Source organism: Pongo abelii, chromosome 8, assembly GCF_028885655.2.
Source record: "Pongo abelii isolate AG06213 chromosome 8, NHGRI_mPonAbe1-v2.0_pri, whole genome shotgun sequence".
Classification (NCBI taxonomy): Eukaryota; Metazoa; Chordata; class Mammalia; order Primates; family Hominidae; genus Pongo; species Pongo abelii.
The window spans coordinates 51,665,377-51,684,128 of NC_071993.2; the positions used below are offsets into that span (position 1 = coordinate 51,665,377).

Genomic DNA, 18,752 nt, shown 5'->3' on the forward strand with positions numbered 1-18,752 from the left:
TTAGGAAATAGCAAATTAAGACCACAAAGAGGGCAGTGAGGGTGACTCACACCTCTAATCTCAGCGCTGGGGAGTCCAGGGCCAGAGGATCCCTTGAGGCCAGGAGGTGGAGTCTGGCCTGGGAAACATAGCAAGACCCTGTCTCTACAAAAATAAAAATAAAAAAATAAACCTCAAGGAGATGAGTTACCACCAGGCAAATATATTAAAGTATGCTAATACCAAGTGTCAAGAAGAATATGAAGCAAGATAGCTCAAATATGCTTTTGAAAGAAATACACCGGGCTTCATTCATTCTGAAATACCCCTTATTTAAAATACTCCATTATATTAAATACAGTTCCAAAACAAAAGAAATCAAAGAAAAAAAACTAACCCAATACTTTTATTACTTGTAATTTGTATATTACACATATTGAAAGATATATTTTAGACTTATTAGAGAATGATTTTTAATTGGATATGACTCTTGTGCATACAAAATAAAATTGATTAAGGTGTTTCTAACAGTCACAGTCTGACTTTTCTGAGTCCTGTTTGAGCCTCACTCATCGGTGCCTACGTTTTTCCACACACTGTAACCTCTCTGCTATTCAAAGCATTGGTCATACAGCAGTTTTGACACTGGGATGTGAACCCGTCCACATTCTTGCCCTAGAGAGGGGGCCTGTGTTCCCTCCCATTGACTCTTGGCAGCTGTGACTGCTTGGACCAATAGAGTACAGTGGAAGTGACACTGTGTGACTTCCAAGGTGATGTCATAAAAAGCTCTACAATTTCTGCCGTGCTCACTGAAAATACTCTTGGAGCTCTGGGCCACCTGTAAAAGCCCAAGCACCCTGAAGCTGCCATGCTGGGAGGAAGCCCAGGTCACATGGGGAGGCTACATGCAGGGTCTCCATTCACAGTCCCAGCTGAGCCCAGCTTTTGGGCCCTCCTGCCCAGGAGCCACACTTGTGAGTGGAGCAGCCTCCAGATAATTCCAGTGCCCAATCCTTCAAGTCATGGGGCCCCAGACATGAGGAGCCCTCCTAATTCTGCCCTGAGTGCCTGATCCTCAGAACCTGTGAGCATAATAAAATGGGCCTGTTCTGTGTCTCTAAATGTAGGTGGTCTGGTGCACAGCAGTAGAGAACCGGAATGTCCCTCATTCACAAAGACTCTGGCAACACTGCAGTTTCCATCTCCTTCCAGATCTGCCATCTCCTGGGGGACTTCAGTGTCACACAAATAACCTCCCATTGCCAACACTCTGGCCTCCCAGTCCTTGACCTCCTCACCCACAGCAATGTCCTCACCTAAGTCACCTGGGCTAACTCTTCCAGTGAACAAACGGCAGGGTCTAGTGGTTTTAAGGGACACTGTGAAGGCTGTTGTAAGGGAAATGGAGGCTTCCTCTTGTAGCCCCTCCAAAGGTCCTGTGCCTCCCCCTGGTGTTGTCAACATGCAGGATATTGGGAAGAGCTGCAGGTTACAAAGTCACCGTGTCAACCTTCCTGTCAACCATAACAGGGAATTCTGTCCCCAGGGTGGGGGAAGGGCCAGGCAGGTAGCTGGAGGCAAGTCTTTCAGAGCCAGCTGCGGACCCTAGTCCCTGCGATCTGGGGAGGTACCTGGTGGAGGGCCATAGTGTGCACTGGTGAAAGGGCAGGAGGAGGGGTGTGGCCCCGGGCATAAGGGGAGGCGGCAGAGAAGGGGCCTGTGCTCAGCCTATCTGGGCCCTGGCACGGGCACCCAAGAGTGAGGTGGGGTCACAGGGACAGCCAGATAATGGGGAGCCATGGGTCCAGGGGGCCTTACTTCCTGGTCTTCCTGCTGCTGCTGCTGCTGCTGCTGCTGCTGCTGCTGCTTCCTCCACCGCTTTTTAGAGCAGGGAGCCATCGGTACCATGGACCTGACTGGAGAATCTTTCACCGCCTGGCCCTGGGCTCCAGGAGGGCCCACCACTGCCATGGCCCAGGATGGAGGCAGCACTGGTGCCAGGGCCAAGCAGGTCACAGATGCCAGGGCTCATTTGACCTCTACTTCATCTTGGACAAGTGAGTGTCCCTTCTAGCTCTGGCCCTGGGTCACCCTCAGGAGCCACCACCTCTTTTTCACTAGGGACAGGACGCCACTCAAGGAGATGCAAGCTTCCAGCACAGAAGCAGGGCCAAACTTTGGTCAGACCAGACCTAGGCCTCCTGTTTTTCTGAGGCAGAAAGAAAGCCCTGGCTGTCTTTTCCCTGGTGCTTCATCTCCTGGATGAGGAAAAAAGCCACCAAAGGGGTTCTGGATGATTCCCTACCCCTCCATCAGCTGGGTCAGCATCCTCATCCTCACGCTGCTGCAACAGATGATTGCTCGGACCTGCCTCTCAGCAGTTCTCAGAAGCTCACTGTGGATGTTTGGGGTTTTTGTGTTGTTTTGCTTGTTTGTTTTTTCACGCAAATAATTTCTATTTTACTGGTCCCCAGAGAGATTGCTTTGTTGCCTTTGTGGGGCATTCTAATGTCACTGCTTAGAGACGGCCTTTGGTTGGCTGCTTCCAAGTACTTCTACAACTTGGAGAGCCAGTTCCTGCACTTTAGGAACAGTTTGGTCTGTTTCAGGGTGGCCCTGAGGAAGCTGGGCTACGTATTAGGCACCTTCTGGCTCACCAGGAAGGAAAGAGGCAAATGTTCAGCTTTGGAGAGATTGCCTTGGTTCCCTTTCCTGCTCCTCCTGCTGGGTGGGAATACTCTCTGTGCTTATTCAGTAGCAGCAGTGGTGCAATCTTCAGGAGAATGTTGCAGCACTTTCTGGCCTCCAAAGCCCTTCCCCTGCACTCCTGGCACCTCACCACAATCCTGGGCTGTGAGTAGTGTAGGTATTTTTCTATCTGGTTCCTGGACAAGGGTGGCTCCTGAAGGTTGGGGAAGCATCCAGAGACAGCTCGTGTGACAAGATCCAGCTTCCTGTGCTGCACTCTTTCCAGCATCGCAGGTTGAAGTTCCTCTGATTTTTCTCTTTCCCCCTGGATACTGATGCTCAGGGGACGTGTACCCCAGCCCACCAATTCCTATGGTTTGTGGCTGCTCTGCTACTCTTGTGGAAGGAGCAACTCAGTTCTGGAGACAGGCAGACTCCACTCACTAGCCACATAGTCTTGGGCAAGTTGCTTCATCATTCTGTGCCTTCGTGTCCCCCATCTGTAAGAAGGGTATCTTCATTTTCATCTTGCCAAGTGTGATGAGGATGAAGGGAGAATTTGCAGGTCAGAGGCGGTGACAGAGGATGGGGATGAAGGGACCTGCCAGGCAAGGCAGAGCCACGGGCTAGAAACTCACAGGAACTGCAGAGGCCCTGATGCAATCCCAGACAGACTGGATGAGGAGGAATGCAGAGGGAGTGCCTAGAGTGCATGTAAAGGGAGCAGAAAAAAGCAACCTTAATGAGTCTTCCTAAGAAGGCTGGGGGTAAAGGGTATTGCCGCATTCTAAGGAGGAGGCAATGAGCCAGGTCATGGCCAGGGAATGACCCACCACAGCCTCCAAATAGACATCCATGGTGCTGAATTGAAACTCTGGATTTTGTGACTCCAAAGCCCATCCAGAGACCACGCAGCTGGGGGGAACCCTGAGAATCTTGCGGTAGTCCTCCAGGCACAAACAATATCTACTGCCTGCAGGCAGGCTCTTTGGTCGTTCGTGTCCAGCTTATTCATGAGACTCATTATTCATTTGTTCTTTCATTCAATTGAGCTGGAAGAAAATGAATCGGCCTCCCATGCGCTCCTATTCTTGGCCAGGTGACATTTGAGGGCTCTAAGTGGGAGTGACACCTTGTATTTTTTTAGTAATTTTTTAATTGTGGGAAAACATACATAACAAAAATTTACCATTTTCAAGTGTACGATTCAGCGACATTAAGCACATTCACAGTGTTGTGCAACCACCACCATCCGTCTCCAGAAATGTTTCATCATTGCGTATTGAAACTCTATTCTCAGCAGGGAGCAGTAGCTCCCTCCTGTAATCCCAGCAATTTGGGAGCCAAGGCAAGAGGATTGCTTGAGTCTAGGAATTCAAGATCAGCCTGGGAAACATGCAAAATCCTGTCTATACAAAACATACAAAAATTAGCCAGGCATGGTGATGTGTGCCTCCACTCCCAGCTACTCAACTGAGCTGAGGCAGGAGGATCGCTTGAGCCTGGGTGGTCAAGACTGCAGTGTGTCAAGATTACACTACTGCACTCCAGTCTGGGCGACAGAGTGAGACCCTGTCGCAAACCCCATCCCCACCAAAACCCAAAAATCCTCTCTTCCCGTTAAACAATAATTCCCCATTCCTCCCTTCCCCAAGCCCTATGACCTTTAGTGTATTTTCTCTATCTATGAGTTTGCCTATTGTAGGTACTTCATGTAAGGGGAGTCACACAATATAATCATACAAACATATAATATTTGGCCTTTTCTGTCTGAACTTTTTCACTTAGCATAACGTTTCAAGGTTATCCCATGTTGTAGCATCCATCAGAATTTCATCCCTTTTATGGCTGAATAATATTTCTCTGTATGTATATGTACCACATTTTGTTGATCTTTTTTTTTTTTTTGAGTTGGAGTCTCATTTTGCCGCCAGGCTGGAGTTCAGCGGCGCGATCTCGGCTTACTGCAACCTCTGCCTCCCGGTTTCAAGCGATTCTCCCTGCCTCAGCCTCCTGAGTAGCTGGCACTACAGGGGTGTGCCACCATGCCAGGCTAATTTTTGTATTTTTTAGTACAGACAGAGTTTCACCATATTGGACAGGCTGGTCTTGAACTCCTGACCTCGTGATCCCCCCGCCTTGGCCTTCCAAAGCACTGGGATTCCAAGTGTGAGCCACCACACCTGGCCTGTTTATCTTTTCATCTGTTGATGGACACTTGGGTTGCTTCTGCCATTTGGCTATTGTGAATAATGCTGCTATGAACACTGGTGTACACGTATCTCTTTGAGTCCCTGTTCTCACTTCTTTTTGGTATATACCTGGGAGTGGAATTGATGGATCCTATGGTGATCCTATGTTTAGCTTTCTGAGGAAATGCCAAGCTGTTTCCCACAGTGATTGCACCAGTTTGCATTCCCACCAACAAAAGCCCAACATTTGTTATTTTCTGGTTTTTGATAATAGTCACCCCAATGGGTGTGAAGTTGTATCCCCTTGCGGCTTTCATTGGCATTTCCCTAGTGACTAGTGATGTGGAGCATCTTTTCATGTGCTTATTGGCCATTTGCATATCTTCTTTGAGGAAATGTCTATTCAAATCCTTTGCCCATTTTCTTATTGCATTTTTTTGTTGTTTCTTTTTTATTGTTGTTGTAGGAGTTCTTTATATATTCTGGATATTAATCCCTTATCACGTATATGAGTTGTAAACATTTCCTCCCATTCTGCAGGTTGTCTTTTCACTCCCTTGGTAGTGTCCTTTGATGCACAAAAGTTTTTAATCTGGATACAGTCTCAACTTTTCTATTTTTATTTTTGGTGCCTATGTTTTTGGTGCCATATCCAAAAAAATCCCCAAATCTAATGTCATAAAAGTTATGTTTTCTACTAACAGTTTAAAAGTTTTAGCCTTTACATTTAGGTCTTTGACCCATTTTGAGTTAATTTCTGTAGTGGTTTACAGAAGGGTCCAACTTCATTCTTTTGCACGTAGACATCCAATTTTCCCGGCACCATTTCTTGAAACTACTGTTCTTTCCCACATTGAGTATTCTTAGCACACTGGTTGGAAATCGTTTGACCGCAGACATGACAGGTTATTTCTGAGCTCTCTATTCTGTTCATTGCTCTACATGTCAGTTCTTATGTCAGTGCCATAATAGTTTGATTACTGTAGCTTTGTAATAAATTCTGAAATCAGGAAATGTGTATCCTCAATCTTGTTCTTCTTTTTCAGATTTTTTTATTTTGTTATATGACTAACGTCCCTTGAAATTCCATAAGAAATTTAGTGCAAATTTTTTTATTTCTGCAAAAAAATGCTGCAGAGATTTTGATAGATTACATTGTTATCTTAACAATATTATTATTGTGCCTTCTGATTCATAAGCATGCAATATCTTTCCATTTATTGTGTCTTTAAATTCTTTCAGCAATATTTTATAGTTTTCAGTATACGTTTCTTTTGCTTCCTTGTTTAAATTTATTCTTCAGTATTTTGTTCTGTTTGATGCTATCGTAAATGCAACTTTTTTGGTTGATTTTCCATATTTGGATTATTCATTGGGGGCTTTTCCAACCAATACATTCTGTCCCATTTCCACTCTACACAGTGCCCCACCTAACCTGATCAGTCACCTGGATGGCCAACAAAAGCCCCATATCCCAGGAAGCTCCTCAGTCCCAGGCAGATGGGGCTGGGTGGTCACCTTATGCTGACCACTCAACTGGTGAAACTCAAGACCTCGGATGATCCAGTGGCCACTGGGGGTGTACCCCAGCCTCAGCTGTGCTAGGGTCAGGAGAGCTTGTTAAGAGCCTGCTGGGAGGCTGGGGGCGGGGCAGACACTTGCCCATCAGAGAGATACACTCATCTCCCTGACCCACATCTCCTTTTGTTTTAGGTCTGGCAGCGTGAACAACTGGATTGACCTTTATATGTAGGTGGAGGAAACAGTGGCGAGGTTCCAAAGGTACAGATCTCCGCATGGCAGCCTCCCCTGAGCTGCAGAGAGCTTTTCCTCTGGAAGGCAGGCAGAGGGCACATCCCATCAGATGGGGTGCCGTGGGAGTCCTTCAATAGGGGACACAGAGCACAAGGTGGCATTCTGAGGCAGGAATGAGGCCAGCGCTCACTGGTTTTGTGGGGTCTCAGCGGCCTTGGCTGGCTCCTGCCTGTGAGCCTGAACATATTGCAGGGGAGGCAGTTTGCCCTTGGGGACATCACATGCTGAGAAGGGACAATAGGCAGGGAAACCAGTGACTCAGTCCTGGAACTCTGGGTTGCTGCGGGTTCAAGTAGGGGACAAAGAACTCACATGGAAGGTTAAAGGAAAAAACAGGAACTCCTAAGGAAAAAGTCAAGGGTGGCTTCCAAGGATGTGGGTCTTTGAACTGGGTCTTGCAGGATGGTAAAGACAGGGCACCTGTGGTGGAGTGAGTAGTCTGACTTTGCTGGGAATGAGGTTAGCTCAGGCAGGGCTGGGAGAGGGCTGGGCAGGTCAGCTTGAGGCCAAAGCCACAGGGGCTCATTATGCCAGGCCAAGGGGCTGGGATTTACTGCTGTGAGCCATAGAGAGCCAGAGAAGGCTCTTGAGCAGGGGAGTGTCATGATCAAGATGGCACTTAAGGAAGAAAAGTCTGATGACTGTGGGTAAAATGAATGGGCAACAAGGGCAGAAGCCAGGGGGAGCTCCGCTGGGGACGTATGGCAGCAATGTCGCTGAGGGCCACTGAGGGTCAGCCAGCAGGAAGGAGGGTCAGGGAGAGGAAAGGGAGGCTGTGTGCATGGCTGCCAATAGGGAGAGTCACTCCTCTGAGATGAAGGAGGGATGAGGGAGAGGAGGGGGAGGAGGGAATGGGGTGAAGAGGCAAAGAATTTTCCAGTAGAAGGGAGGCCAGCTGGGAGGGCTGTGTGTGCATCTCCCTGCCTGTTCATTATAAGATATGTGTGTTATGTGTGTCTGTGTGTGTGTGTGCATGTGCCTGTGTGTGGGTGCCGTGTGTATGTGTTCATGTGAGTGTCTGCATGTGTGGGTGCATGTATGGGTGCATGTGTGTGGGTGCATGTGTGTGTGTGTGCATGTGTGTGGGTGCATGTGTGTGTGTGCGCATGTGTGAATGTGTGTGCATGTGTGTGTGGTGTGTGTGCCTGTGTGTATGTGCATGTGTGTGCCTGTGTGTTTGCATGTGTGTGTGTGCAAGTGTCTTTGGGGTGTTGGGAGTGTGGGGATGCAGTGAGTTGCCATCCTGACTCTCTCTTCTACGGAGTCCTTGTCTCCACAGGCCTCAGACTGTAGTGAGACACTACATTTATCTCACCTCCTTATGTCCAGCAAGGGGCTCCAAAGCGGAAGAATTGGGGTGGGAGGTGGGGAATTGGCCTCACTACCCTGGCTTCTGAGCCGGTGCCTCTGGCTTCTCACCAGCACATGATTCCTTCACAGCCCAAATATTCAGATGTGCTTCATCACCTACTCCACGGACGGCGAGACTGTCTTGCCACTCACCTCAGACAAGTGAGCGCTGCTTGGATCCCCCAAGGGAGGCCTGGTGAGCTTGGCCAGAGGGAGCTCCAGGGAGCTGAGGGGCTCCCGGAGACCTTGGTTGGGAGCCTGACAGCACAAAGGGCAGGCCAGTCTGGGCAACTCACAGTACCCACCTGACCTTAGCCCCGGCTCCCCTGCATCCTCCTACACATGGCTGCAAGGTTAACTGCAGGCCCCTGTGCTCCAGAAGTTCTCAGCCTCCCCCACTGCACGCTCCCCTGCACTCTCTCTGCCCTGCCTCCTTCCCTGGGAGGTGGCTGTGAGGATTCCCGGGGTGAAGGGGCTGGCGGGGCGGGGGTGTCCTGTGAACACACACCTGTGCTGGCTGCTGCTCTGTGCCTGTTCCCCCTGCCCTGACCAGTGCAGGAGGGAGACAGGGTCAAAGCTGGTGGTGGGAGTAGTGGGGCTTTAGTGGAAGGATGCTGGCAGGCCCAGACTGGGGAGCCTCTGGGTGGGGTTCTGAGCTCCAGGGCAGGCTGGGAAAGTGGAGGGAGGCAGGAGGAACAAGCTCAGGCGGCTGGAGCCCAGGCCCAGAAGGGGGCACAGCAGAGTTCCTGTTTGGGGAGGTGAGGGCACTTCCAATGCACATGCCCGGAACTGGGCCCAGAGGAGATGAAGTACAGAAGAGAGGTGAGGACGCTGAGGACTGGATGGGGGACTGGGCCCCACTTGCAGCTTTGAGGGAATACAGGGTAGAGGAGCTTGAGTCTGTGTGCCCTGCGCTGTGGGTTTGTCAGAGACACTGGGTGGGTGTGAGGTGGTAAAAAGCAAGTCTATGGGGGAGGACTGTGGTGGGTGACCCAGACGGGGAGCAGGGTTTGGGCATGGGCAGACAAAGGCCAGGCCGTGCCCTCTTCTGGGTATGGATGGGTCTGGCCTCCTCCCCTCCTGGGCTGGGCAGGGCAGGGCTCTCAGAGTTCCAGCCATGGCAGGGACTCTGCCCACAGTGGGAAGCCATCCTTCAGGGTCCACGCTCTGCCCAGCTTTGCTGTGCAGGCTCAGCCTGTCACATTGGATTAGCCTGACCCTAAGTCCCCGGCCTGTCCCAGTCCTGCCACCAGAGCCAGTCCTGTCTGCCCCAGCCCACTCTGTCTGTTTTAACAGCAGCTGACAGGCCACATGCCCCGGCCAGTCCGCAGATCAGTGTTCAGCCCCTGCATGCACAGCCATCGGGGCTGCCTCTCCAGCCTTTGGTCTTTTTGTTTCAGGGGCACAGAAAGTCAAGGAGGCCAGACACTCTAACTAAGCAGATTTGCTACTTCCTGTATCAGGGTAAAGATAGAGCAGGAAACTGAGTCAGGGTCAGGGGTCTGGGGCCATCGGGCTGGACGCAGGGCTGGGGCTTAGCAGGATGACCTTTCCCAAATGCAGCCCTACCTGTTAAAGGACAGAGTGCCCAACACAAGAGCGTCCTTGTTAGGGTTAGAATTTGGATTAGAGTTAGAGTTAGGAATGTCAATCCCATTGTCAGTGGCTGACTCTCAGTTGCCCATCCCTGATTCAGGGCTAGGAATGTCAGCCCCATTGCAGTTCCTGACTCACAGTTGCTCATCCATGGGAAGCTCCCACTGTCACCAGAGATGGTCCAAGCAGGGCCCTGGTGAAGTTCCCCAGGCCTGCATTCTCTGTAACTGAGATGAGCTCAGAAGGGCTTGAAATCTCTGCTCAAAATCACAATGAGGAATGAGCAGGACAAAGTCCTTGCCTGGCCCCCTCCTTCATCCAGGAGGCCTTGCACAAAGAACAGTGGCTCCTGGAGAGCTTGGGAGCTGATTTTTAACAGTCAGTGTCTTTCCAGGTCAACCACCTTTTTAAATTTTTTTCAGGAATAGAATAAAAAACTGTCTTGACCAGCTTCAGAAAATTGTGCCGGACGGACACACATTCATGCAGGCAGGATTTAGAAAGGTATAGACCCCTTGATCTCCTAACCCTAACCCTAACCCTAACCTACAAAATCTTAGAGCATCAGTGGGATCATCTCACTGTCCAGGCTCAATATTTCTTCATTTTCTTGCAGGCAATTCGACAGATCAAAAGTTTCAACTCCGGAAGTAAGCACCTGCGATCCCCATGGTGGTCCCATAGGCGGAACAGAGCTGGGCGTGAGCTTCAGAGAGCTCTGTGTGCAGATTCTGCAAGGCCACACCTGCCCTACCTCTTGGAGCAAGTTGCTCACTTGCTCTGAGCTCCAGGTCCCTCCCTGGTGCAATGAGCATAGTAAGCCCCCGCCCCATGGAGTTCTGAGAACTGTGTGGGATCCTGTGTGTGCAGTTCTGGTGCTCATAACCCTGAGGTGCTTGCCCTCCAGCTGGGCTGTGTGAAAAGGAAAAGAGAAGAGCCAAGGGGTTTGCCCCCTTGCACACACCTTAGTCTTCCTCCTCCCTTCCATGTCTCCCCTCCGAGTGACTTGCATCCCCTGACCCTGTCTCATATGGTACAGAAGGCTGTCCAGGGCCCCCAACTTCCCTCCCCACTGTGTCGCTGCAGCTCTTGTCAGGAAAAGGCAGGGCTGGAGAGGAAAGGCATTGAGGTGGCTGTGGGGTCCCCTGCCCAGGTGCCACTGACCTGGAGTCCTGAACTCCTGGGCCCAGAGATGCCGGCAGGGCTGCCTGCAGGCTCTGCTCACAGCAAGACCCAGCCCCCTGGGAGCCTCCCTGAGCCTGTCTGTTACAGGAGGTCCCAGCAGCTCCTCCCCCTCCCCATGGGACAGGCCTGTGCTTGTGGAGTCCTGGCTGGAGCTGCCCTCAGGCAGAGGTGGTGCAGGCTGCTAGTGGGTGAGGGTTCAGGCAGCCTGGTGGGAAAGACCCTGCCCCTCTCAGTCCCTCCTCTGTAAAATGGGTGCTGGGCTGAGACCTCCCTCACTCTAGGGGGTCTCTGGGTGGCAGGTGCTTGGGTCTTGGCAGCCTCTCCTCTGGAGGATGAGGTGGGGGCACCTGGCCATGCCCTGGAGTGGGCAGCGCTGTGGGCCCAGCCATCTGCAGGGGTTCTGGAGCTTCTGGAGGTCACTTCTGGTGCCTTTGCTGAGCAGGCCACTGTTTGCTTCTTCTACAGACAAGGTTCCCAGCATGATTATTGCTATGACCAACGGAGAACTGGTGGCACATGCATTTAAGGACACTCTCAGAGAAGTGAGTCCAGTTTATACTTATCAGCATTTTGCTCCATGTATTTTGATGACCAATATGCAATGCCTTCTTTCCCTTAGGCTCAAAAGGCTCGGAAACCGGGAGCCAACGTTTACACCCTGGGTGTGGCTGATTATAATCTGGACCAGGTAATTCCAAACAGGTAACCAGGTGCCACTTTTGAGCCTAGTGGGGAAAGGCATCCCAGGTGGCTTTCCCAGGGCCGCCCCGAGGACGGTTGTCTAAGCTGCCCCAAGTGAGTGGGGCCAACCCATGACCACTGCAGAAGTGATTGACGGAGTGTTGTATAAATCCCACCATGCCAGAGGGGAGGGTGGAAGAGCTCTCTGCTCCCTAAGAGTGGGCTGCTGGCTGCAGAAGGCTGTGACATTCAGAGCCTGACATTCTGCTGCCCCCAAAGCATGGGGGCAAGACACTGTCCCCTGGGCCGGGGGTCTGCTGCATCCTCACCTCCTGGTGGGGAGTCCAAGCCAGCTCTGCTCTCTGCAGATAACAGCAATTGCAGACTGCCCTGACCACATGTTTGCAGTGGAGAATGGTGTCAAGGCCCTGAGAAGGACCATTGATGCCATGAGTGGGCAGAGGTGAGGGGCTGGGGGCCTGGCTCCTGTGGCCGGAAGCTCACTCTCCCTGCCCCGCCCCACCCCTCCTGTGTTCCAGCTCACGTCAAAGACCTGTCTTGAAATGATGTCGGTGGAGTCTTCCTCTGCGTGTGTAGGGAGGTGAGAGCTGCAGAGGCCCTGGGGTAGCCAAAGGGTGGTGTGCACGAGTGCATGCGTGTATGGAGTGTGTGCATTTGTTTGGTATGTGTGGGGGAAGATGTGTGGGGAGTGTGTGAGTGTGGTGTGTGTATGTGGTGTGTATGTGTTTGGTGTGTGTGGGTGCAGTATGTGTAGTATGTGTGGGAAGTTGTGCTGTGGGAGGCTTGACGTGTGTGAAGTCTGCGGGAGAAGGTAATATGTGGTCTGTGTGCTGTGGAAATCTATGTGTGATTGTGCAGGGTGTGTATATGTGCTGTGAGTGTGGTGTGTGTGGGGTATGCATGAGTGATGCATCTGTGTGTGTTGTATTGTGGGGTGTATGTTGTGTAGGAGTTGAGGTGCTGTGTAATATGTATGTGGGTGTGTGAGTGTATGTAGGGACATATATGAGTGTGTGTGTGTGGTGTATGTGCAGTGTGAGTGTGTGGCATGAGTGGGGGTCTTGTGGGAGTGTGTGGGAAGGTTGCCTGGTGTGTGGAAGGCTGCTGGTGTGTGGGAAGGATGTCTGGTGTGCAGGTATGTCATGTCCAGTGTGTGTTTGTGTCATACGGGGAGTTGAGAGTGTGTTGCTGATGTGTGTGATGTGTGTATGGAATGTGTGGTGTGTCTTTGGTATTTCTGGTGTATGTGTGTTTGCTATTTATGTGTGTGTGGTGTGTGGGTGTGTGTGCTTGGGGTGTGTGGTGTGTGGTGTGATGTGTGTGGTATGGGGTGGGTTGAGTGTGTTTGTGGTCCAGTGTGCGTAGGTGGGTGGGAGTGGACATGTGGCCCACATGGGTGTGAATGTGAGTGTCTATTGGTGTGGGGGGAATATGCGGGGGTGGTGGTGTGAGTACCTGTGTACAATTAGTGTGTTGTTACCTCACAATGATAAGTTTAACTCTAAAGCAAGAAAAGACATGTGTGAGAAGCTCTCAGGGAAACACCAGCAAATGGCATGGAGCAGCAGCTAACCCACACCATGGGCCAGGAGCAGCCAGGGCTCCTCCCAGGAAAGCCAGGCAGGTACAGGAGCTGAAATATCTGTGTAATTTAGTAATTTACCACATCAACAAAACAGGAAACAGGAACCAAGCAGTTACCTCAGGGGATGAAGAACAAGAAGTGGGGGCGTGAACATCCCGCATCGCCCTGTGAGCAGAAGGAAACCTCCATAGACTGACAAAGGCATCCACACAAACACCCTCGGCTCACCTCAATCCCACAGGATCAATCCCAGTGCCTGTCCATACTGTCTGGGACGTAGTGAGGATGCCCTCTTACCAGCCGGGGTCCCAGCATGCGTGGTGACAGCCCTGTGTGGTTCTCTGTGATGCCTCTGTCTGTCTGAGCTCCTCCTGAGCAGGCTGGGGGTCTGCATGGCCGGCAGTTGCACAACTGCAGCTGCTGGAGGTGAAGGAAGCCCTGGGTGTTCTCCCTTCATGGGGACATCAAGAGGCCCTTAGCAAGACCATCAGGCCCTCCAGCAGCTGGGCTCTGGCCTCCCTGTTCCTCACTGCAGGGTGCCCTGGCAATAGGCTGTGGGGACAGACACACCGTCCATGTCTGAGCTCTGCTCTCCATGGGCACACAACAAGGAGCAAATTGTCCAATGTCAGCAAGCTCCAGTGATGCCTCCCATGAACAAAAAGGATGCTGTCAGGCCTGTCGTGAGTCCCAGGGCACTGGGCTGTGCAGGGAATGGCACAGGGCTGGGAGCTGGTAGGTCCCAAAAACAGGAGCTGTGCTGACACTTCCATGGTTGGTCCTGGGCTCTGTCCCCGACCCCACCTCTCCCCCATGAAGAGCTGAGGGTAGGGGTGGAGTAGAGAGAGCTCCCCTCTGTGCAGCTCTGTGCTGCAAGGAGAGAGAGAGGCTGTCTGGAGAAAGAGAAAGAGATTCAGCTCTAGTGCTCTGGGGCTTTGGGACCAGGGTGCTCCCCTTCAAGGAAGGCAGCTTGTCAGAGGCAGCATCAGCACTGAGGCTGAGGAGGATGGCTGGGCTTAGATATGCAACATGGAGAGGTGAGGAGCAGAGCCCTCAAGGCAGAGGAGCCAGGGCACAGTCAGCTCTTCTAGTAGCTGGGATGTGATTGCCTGAATCACAGGGTATGGAGACCCAGGAGCCTGGCAGGGGACGGTCTAGTGTGCAGGCTGGGTGGAGGGACTGGATCCTGCCAGCAGTGCAGAGCATCTCTGGAGGGTGTGAGCTGGGAGGGAAGATGGTCCTGGGAGGTCTAGATTTGGGGATAGGCGGAGCCAGGGAGAGCAGGCTAACACACTTGGGTTGTACTAAGAAGGAAGCCTGAATTTCTGAACAGGTAGCAGGAGCCCAATCAGGCATGGAGGAGGGTGGACAGGCAGCTGCAGACACAGGTGGCTCAGGACAGAGTCTGAAGGGGCACAAGGGGAAAGTAAGCATCATCATGGATGGGGACTAGCAGGGCAGGGGCAGGAGAAGGCAGGTCCCAGGATGGGGTCTAGAGGGGAGAAGGGCCCCTCTCACTAAGAGAGAGACCATCTCCATAAGAGAATCCAGCATTTGAGGCATTTGTCACTCACATGCCCAAGGGGAGACTTTATGCATGAATGACAGGTTCAAGCAAGCTCAAAGTCTGCATGCTCTGGGGAACACCTGTGAGGAATGGAGGGTTTCTTTGAGACCATCAGGCTGAGACTGGCCTGGCAGGGGACCACTGGGATTCCAGGCAGCCTGGGATGGGTGGCCTTGAGTAGAGAAGGAGCTGAACAGGCCCCATGCCAGGGAAACCACAAGCATTGATGGGCTGCTGCTCCTGCCATGGTATGTGGGCATCATCAGCGCCACATCACAGATGGGGAGGTCGAAGCAAAGTGGCATATGCCCACTGGCATTTTGGGAGCCTGCTGCAGCCCTCCAGCCACAGATGCTGAAGGGGATGCAGTTACAGTCGTCATGCTTGCAGAGCAGGCACGGGCACATCTAGAAGGACAGGGCAATTCCAACAATGGGCTCAGCCTTCTGCCATGACATGACCAGAAAGACCAAGCAGCGTGGTCACTTTAGCTGGGAGCAAGGATAAGGGGCTTCCTGGAGGAGGCCATTCTGGAGCTGAGTCTGAAAAGGTGAGCGGCAGTTCACTGGGCAGACAACATTAGGAAGAACATTCCAGAAACAGAGGACAGCCTATACAAATTGAGAAATGGGAGAGCTGAGGGGCTCTGAGAAAGACTGTTATCTAATTCGCTGCCTGCTAAGCCCCAGGAGAACAGCCTTGGGGAAATCTAACAATTCTTGAAAAGGCCAGACTTTCAATTTGCTTCATGCTTACAAGATGGCTTCTGGAGCTCCAGCCATCACACTCATACTCCAGGCAGGAAGAAGAAGGAAAAAGGGAAAGCAGCCTTCTTTAAAGCAATGCCCAACAAATCCTATTTACACTCCATTGCCAGAATGCATTCACATGGCCATGCTGCTCAGCAAGGGAGACCGGGAAAAGGTCATTTTACAACTGAGCACATTGCCTCTCTCTTTTTTTTTTTAATTTTAAGTTCCGGGATACATGTGCAGGATGTGCAGGTTTGTTACATAGGTAAATATGAGCCACGGTGGTTTGTTGCACCACATTGCCTTTCTTAACAAAAGCAGGCCTCGTTAGGAAGAAAGGCAGGAAGAATGGACTTGGGGTGACCAATCCGTGTTTGGTATTGCTGGGCCCATTTAAGAGATGGGAAAGCCATTCCCAAGAGGTTGAGTGACTTGCCTGAGGTCAGAGGCTAGATTGAACCCCAGTCCCTCTGACCTTACTTAGAGTGACCCTGAGGGCCTTTTTGAAAGACCCTATCAAGTCTTCAGACAGGCTTGCCCCAATCATGAGCATAAGAAGCCAGCAGAGAAAAAGGCATCACAGATGAACACAAAGACAATCTCTGTGTGGCTTGCAGCTGTGTGGGTGGTGAGTTGGCTACACTGGTGTGTGCCCAAGATGAAAGCAAAGCAGCTGCTTCTGCAAGACAGAGTTTGCTCTTCCTACGGGTCTGGATCATCCTCTTCCCAAACCAAGGGAACTGTGGAGCTGCTGCCTTCTCAGCTCATCACCCACCCAAGGGTCCCTGGAGCCAGCCTTGAGGGCTGTGGTGAGCGCTCATCCCTTCCACATGCTCACTAGAGCCTTCTGGACCATGCTGGGGCACAGAGGTAATTGGGGCCTCCTCCTATCTACCAGGGGGAAGCAAACCATTTCAATCCGAGGGCTGAGGGAGTCCAGAGTCAGAGACCCAGGGCTGCCTGGAGAGGCAGAGGGGACTTTAACGCTAAAGCTGAGTCTGGAAGGAGGAGTCCAGGCTGGAGGCAGCACCCAAGGGAGAGAGGAGGAGCACAGCAAGGCGCACCGTGTGGGTCCCGATGGGTCCTGGCCCCATCCCTTGAGCCAGGCAACCGCAGGCTTCTGAGCCCAATTCCAATGCCAACACAGTGACCTTCTCTCTCTTCTCTTCCCTACAGGGGAGGTACCTCAGCTTAGCCCTTACACAGTTCCAATTCTCACAGGCTCCCTGCTGCCCAAGGATCTGCTTTCCACACAGCCAGGAGTGCCTTTCCCTACCACAGGCTCCCTGCAGCCCAAGGATGTGCCTGAGACACAGCCGGGAGTGCCTCACCCTCAAACAGGCTTGCTGCAGCCCAAGGATCTGCCTGAGACACAGCCAACACAGCAGGGAGTGCCTTGCCTGCAAACAGGCTCCCTGCAGCCCAAGGATCTGCCTGAGACACAGCCCGGAGTACTCTTCCCAAGCACAGACTCTGTGCAACCCAAAGAGCTGCCTTCAACCCAGCCGGGAGTGCCTCCCCCTCACCTGCTCCTCCAGGAGCCGCCTCCCCCCTGCTAGATGCTTGAGGCCTCCCTCCAGGATGCTGCCGCTGCTGTCCCCACTGCTCAGGCACACTGCAGAACCCCCTTTGTCACTCCCCCCCTCAGAGCCCAACTTCTAAGGCAACAAACACCCAAGATTAACAGGCTTTTGTTGCTGAACTGGACATATACATTGAGTCTTTTCTTATGGTCAAAGGAGTTGAATTCTTGCTGATCAACCAAAGTTGACTGTGTTTGTCATCAGGGAGCTTGTCCTTACCTGCCATGACACAGCGCCCTAGTGTCATCGGGATGCCAGGCATGGATGCGTTCCACTCCCAACAGCCCCGACTTCATGTGTCATCAAGGGCTGGGACACACGAGGCCTTAGGCCAAATTCTCCATTCAAAAAGCCCAAAAAGTATTTGAAATATGAATTCAATGCTGTGTCTCCCTGTCTAGCTTTTTGTTTGTTTGTTTGTTTGTTTGTGGTTGTTGTTTAAGACAGAGTCTTGCTCTGTCACCCAGGCTGAGTGCAATGGTGTGATCTCAGCTCACTGCAACCTCTGCCTCCTGGGTTCAAGCGATTCTCCTGCCTCAGCCTCCCGAGTAGTTGGGATTACAGGAACCTGCCACCATGCCTGGCTAATTTTTGTATTTTTAGTAGAAATGGGGTTTCACCATGTTGGTCAGGCTGGTCTTAAACTCCTGACCTCAGGTGATCCACCCACCTCGGCATCCCAAATTGTTGGGATTACAGGCATGAGCCACAGCACCCGACCCCTCCCTAGCTTTTTGAAAGGAAAAATACTTGCATATCTCACTTCCTGTACTCCTTATCTTCTTGTCCTTGGTTTCCATTTTTTGGCTACTCAAATTCTGAATGTGTCCCAGAAGGCAGTGAGGCCCTTTCTGGAAATGCTAATTATCTTCCCAGATACCCTACACCGTCCCCAAGACCAGGCAAATTTCAGGGAATCCTCCTCATTTCACGAGAAAAGATAAACTTCCCTCCTTAATCATTTGTCCCCATAGAAGAAGCCACAGCCCCAACAGAGATGAGTGTCAACAGGCAGCGTCCCAGCGCCCACCGTGTGCACGTGGTGGCTGCATGACTGCCCAAGGTGCCACCCACACAGGCCATGGGCACCCCACATGGGGCTCGTGAGCACGTCAGGAGCGGGGAGCTATGGCTGAGGTTGTCCAGTCATCCCTAATCCATCTTTGAGAGTAAATAAACAGCTCTCCACCTCCCCCATCTACTGAAATGCAATATTTATGCTTTTCCATAGAAATTCTGAAAGACAAGCACAAGTTAAAAATATACCAGCTTTGGATTTTAAACAGTATGGACTAATTTGACAGTGATAACCATGCTTTCCCCCCCCCACGTTTGTTTGTTTGTTTGTTTGTTTTAAAGCTCCAACGCAATGGCTTGCCTATGTGTGTAGAGCTTTGGGGGCTTTCTCTAGGCCTCATGACTTTGACCTTCAATGCCGTCATCCCGAGGAGTTTCTCTTTCTTGTCCCCCTTCTCTGTCTTGCACCCTCCTGTCCTGCTGCAGCCTGGACTCGGCATCTGGGTCCTGCCAGCTGCCATGATGGGAAGCAAGCCTCTCCCACCCTTGCCCAGCCTCTCTCCTCTGTGTCTGCACATCCGTCTCCCAAGCTGGTTATGAGAGGCTTTTCTAGGCACACAACACCCTGCACAAGGCATCCAGAGAAATGAGCCAGGTCAATGTTAAGGAAATGGAAGAGGGCGCTAGAGCCCCTGGGGGTGGACAGGGCCCAGTCATTTGGTTTTTCCCCTTTTGTAG

General features: G+C 51.8%; 2 protein-coding genes and 1 pseudogene across 2 annotated transcripts; all 3 read left to right on the plus strand.

The window, feature by feature from the left end:
* The window catches only part of LOC100937133 (geranylgeranyl transferase type-1 subunit beta-like), a 382,799-nt pseudogene that overhangs the window by 152,003 nt on the left and 212,044 nt on the right, over positions 1-18,752 (plus strand).
* On the plus strand, positions 1,771-17,120 carry LOC100453818 (anthrax toxin receptor-like). The gene is given in 11 exon segments (XM_063727549.1): positions 1,771-2,039; positions 6,576-6,644; positions 8,118-8,189; positions 10,046-10,127; positions 10,240-10,273; positions 11,274-11,350; positions 11,428-11,496; positions 11,858-11,937; positions 12,028-12,090; positions 16,032-16,284; positions 16,591-17,120. Coding segments are annotated over 10 exon segments (999 nt in total). The 3' UTR covers positions 16,216-16,284; positions 16,591-17,120.
* LOC134761982 (anthrax toxin receptor-like) lies at positions 16,245-17,076 on the plus strand. The gene is made up of 2 exons (XM_063727229.1): positions 16,245-16,284; positions 16,517-17,076. Exons 1-2 carry the CDS (start codon positions 16,245-16,247, stop codon positions 17,074-17,076), a joined length of 600 nt encoding a protein of 199 aa, XP_063583299.1.

What these genes read in the sequence shown, in the direction of transcription:
- LOC134761982 (XM_063727229.1), top strand. Translation starts at nt 16,245, where the DNA reads ATGCTCACTAGAGCCTTCTGGACCATGCTGGGGCACAGAG. An exon ending in GACCATGCTGGGGCACAGAG is followed by an intron (nt 16,285 to 16,516) that starts GTAATTGGGGCC and finishes CCATCCCTTGAG; the next exon opens with CCAGGCAACCGCAGGCTTCT.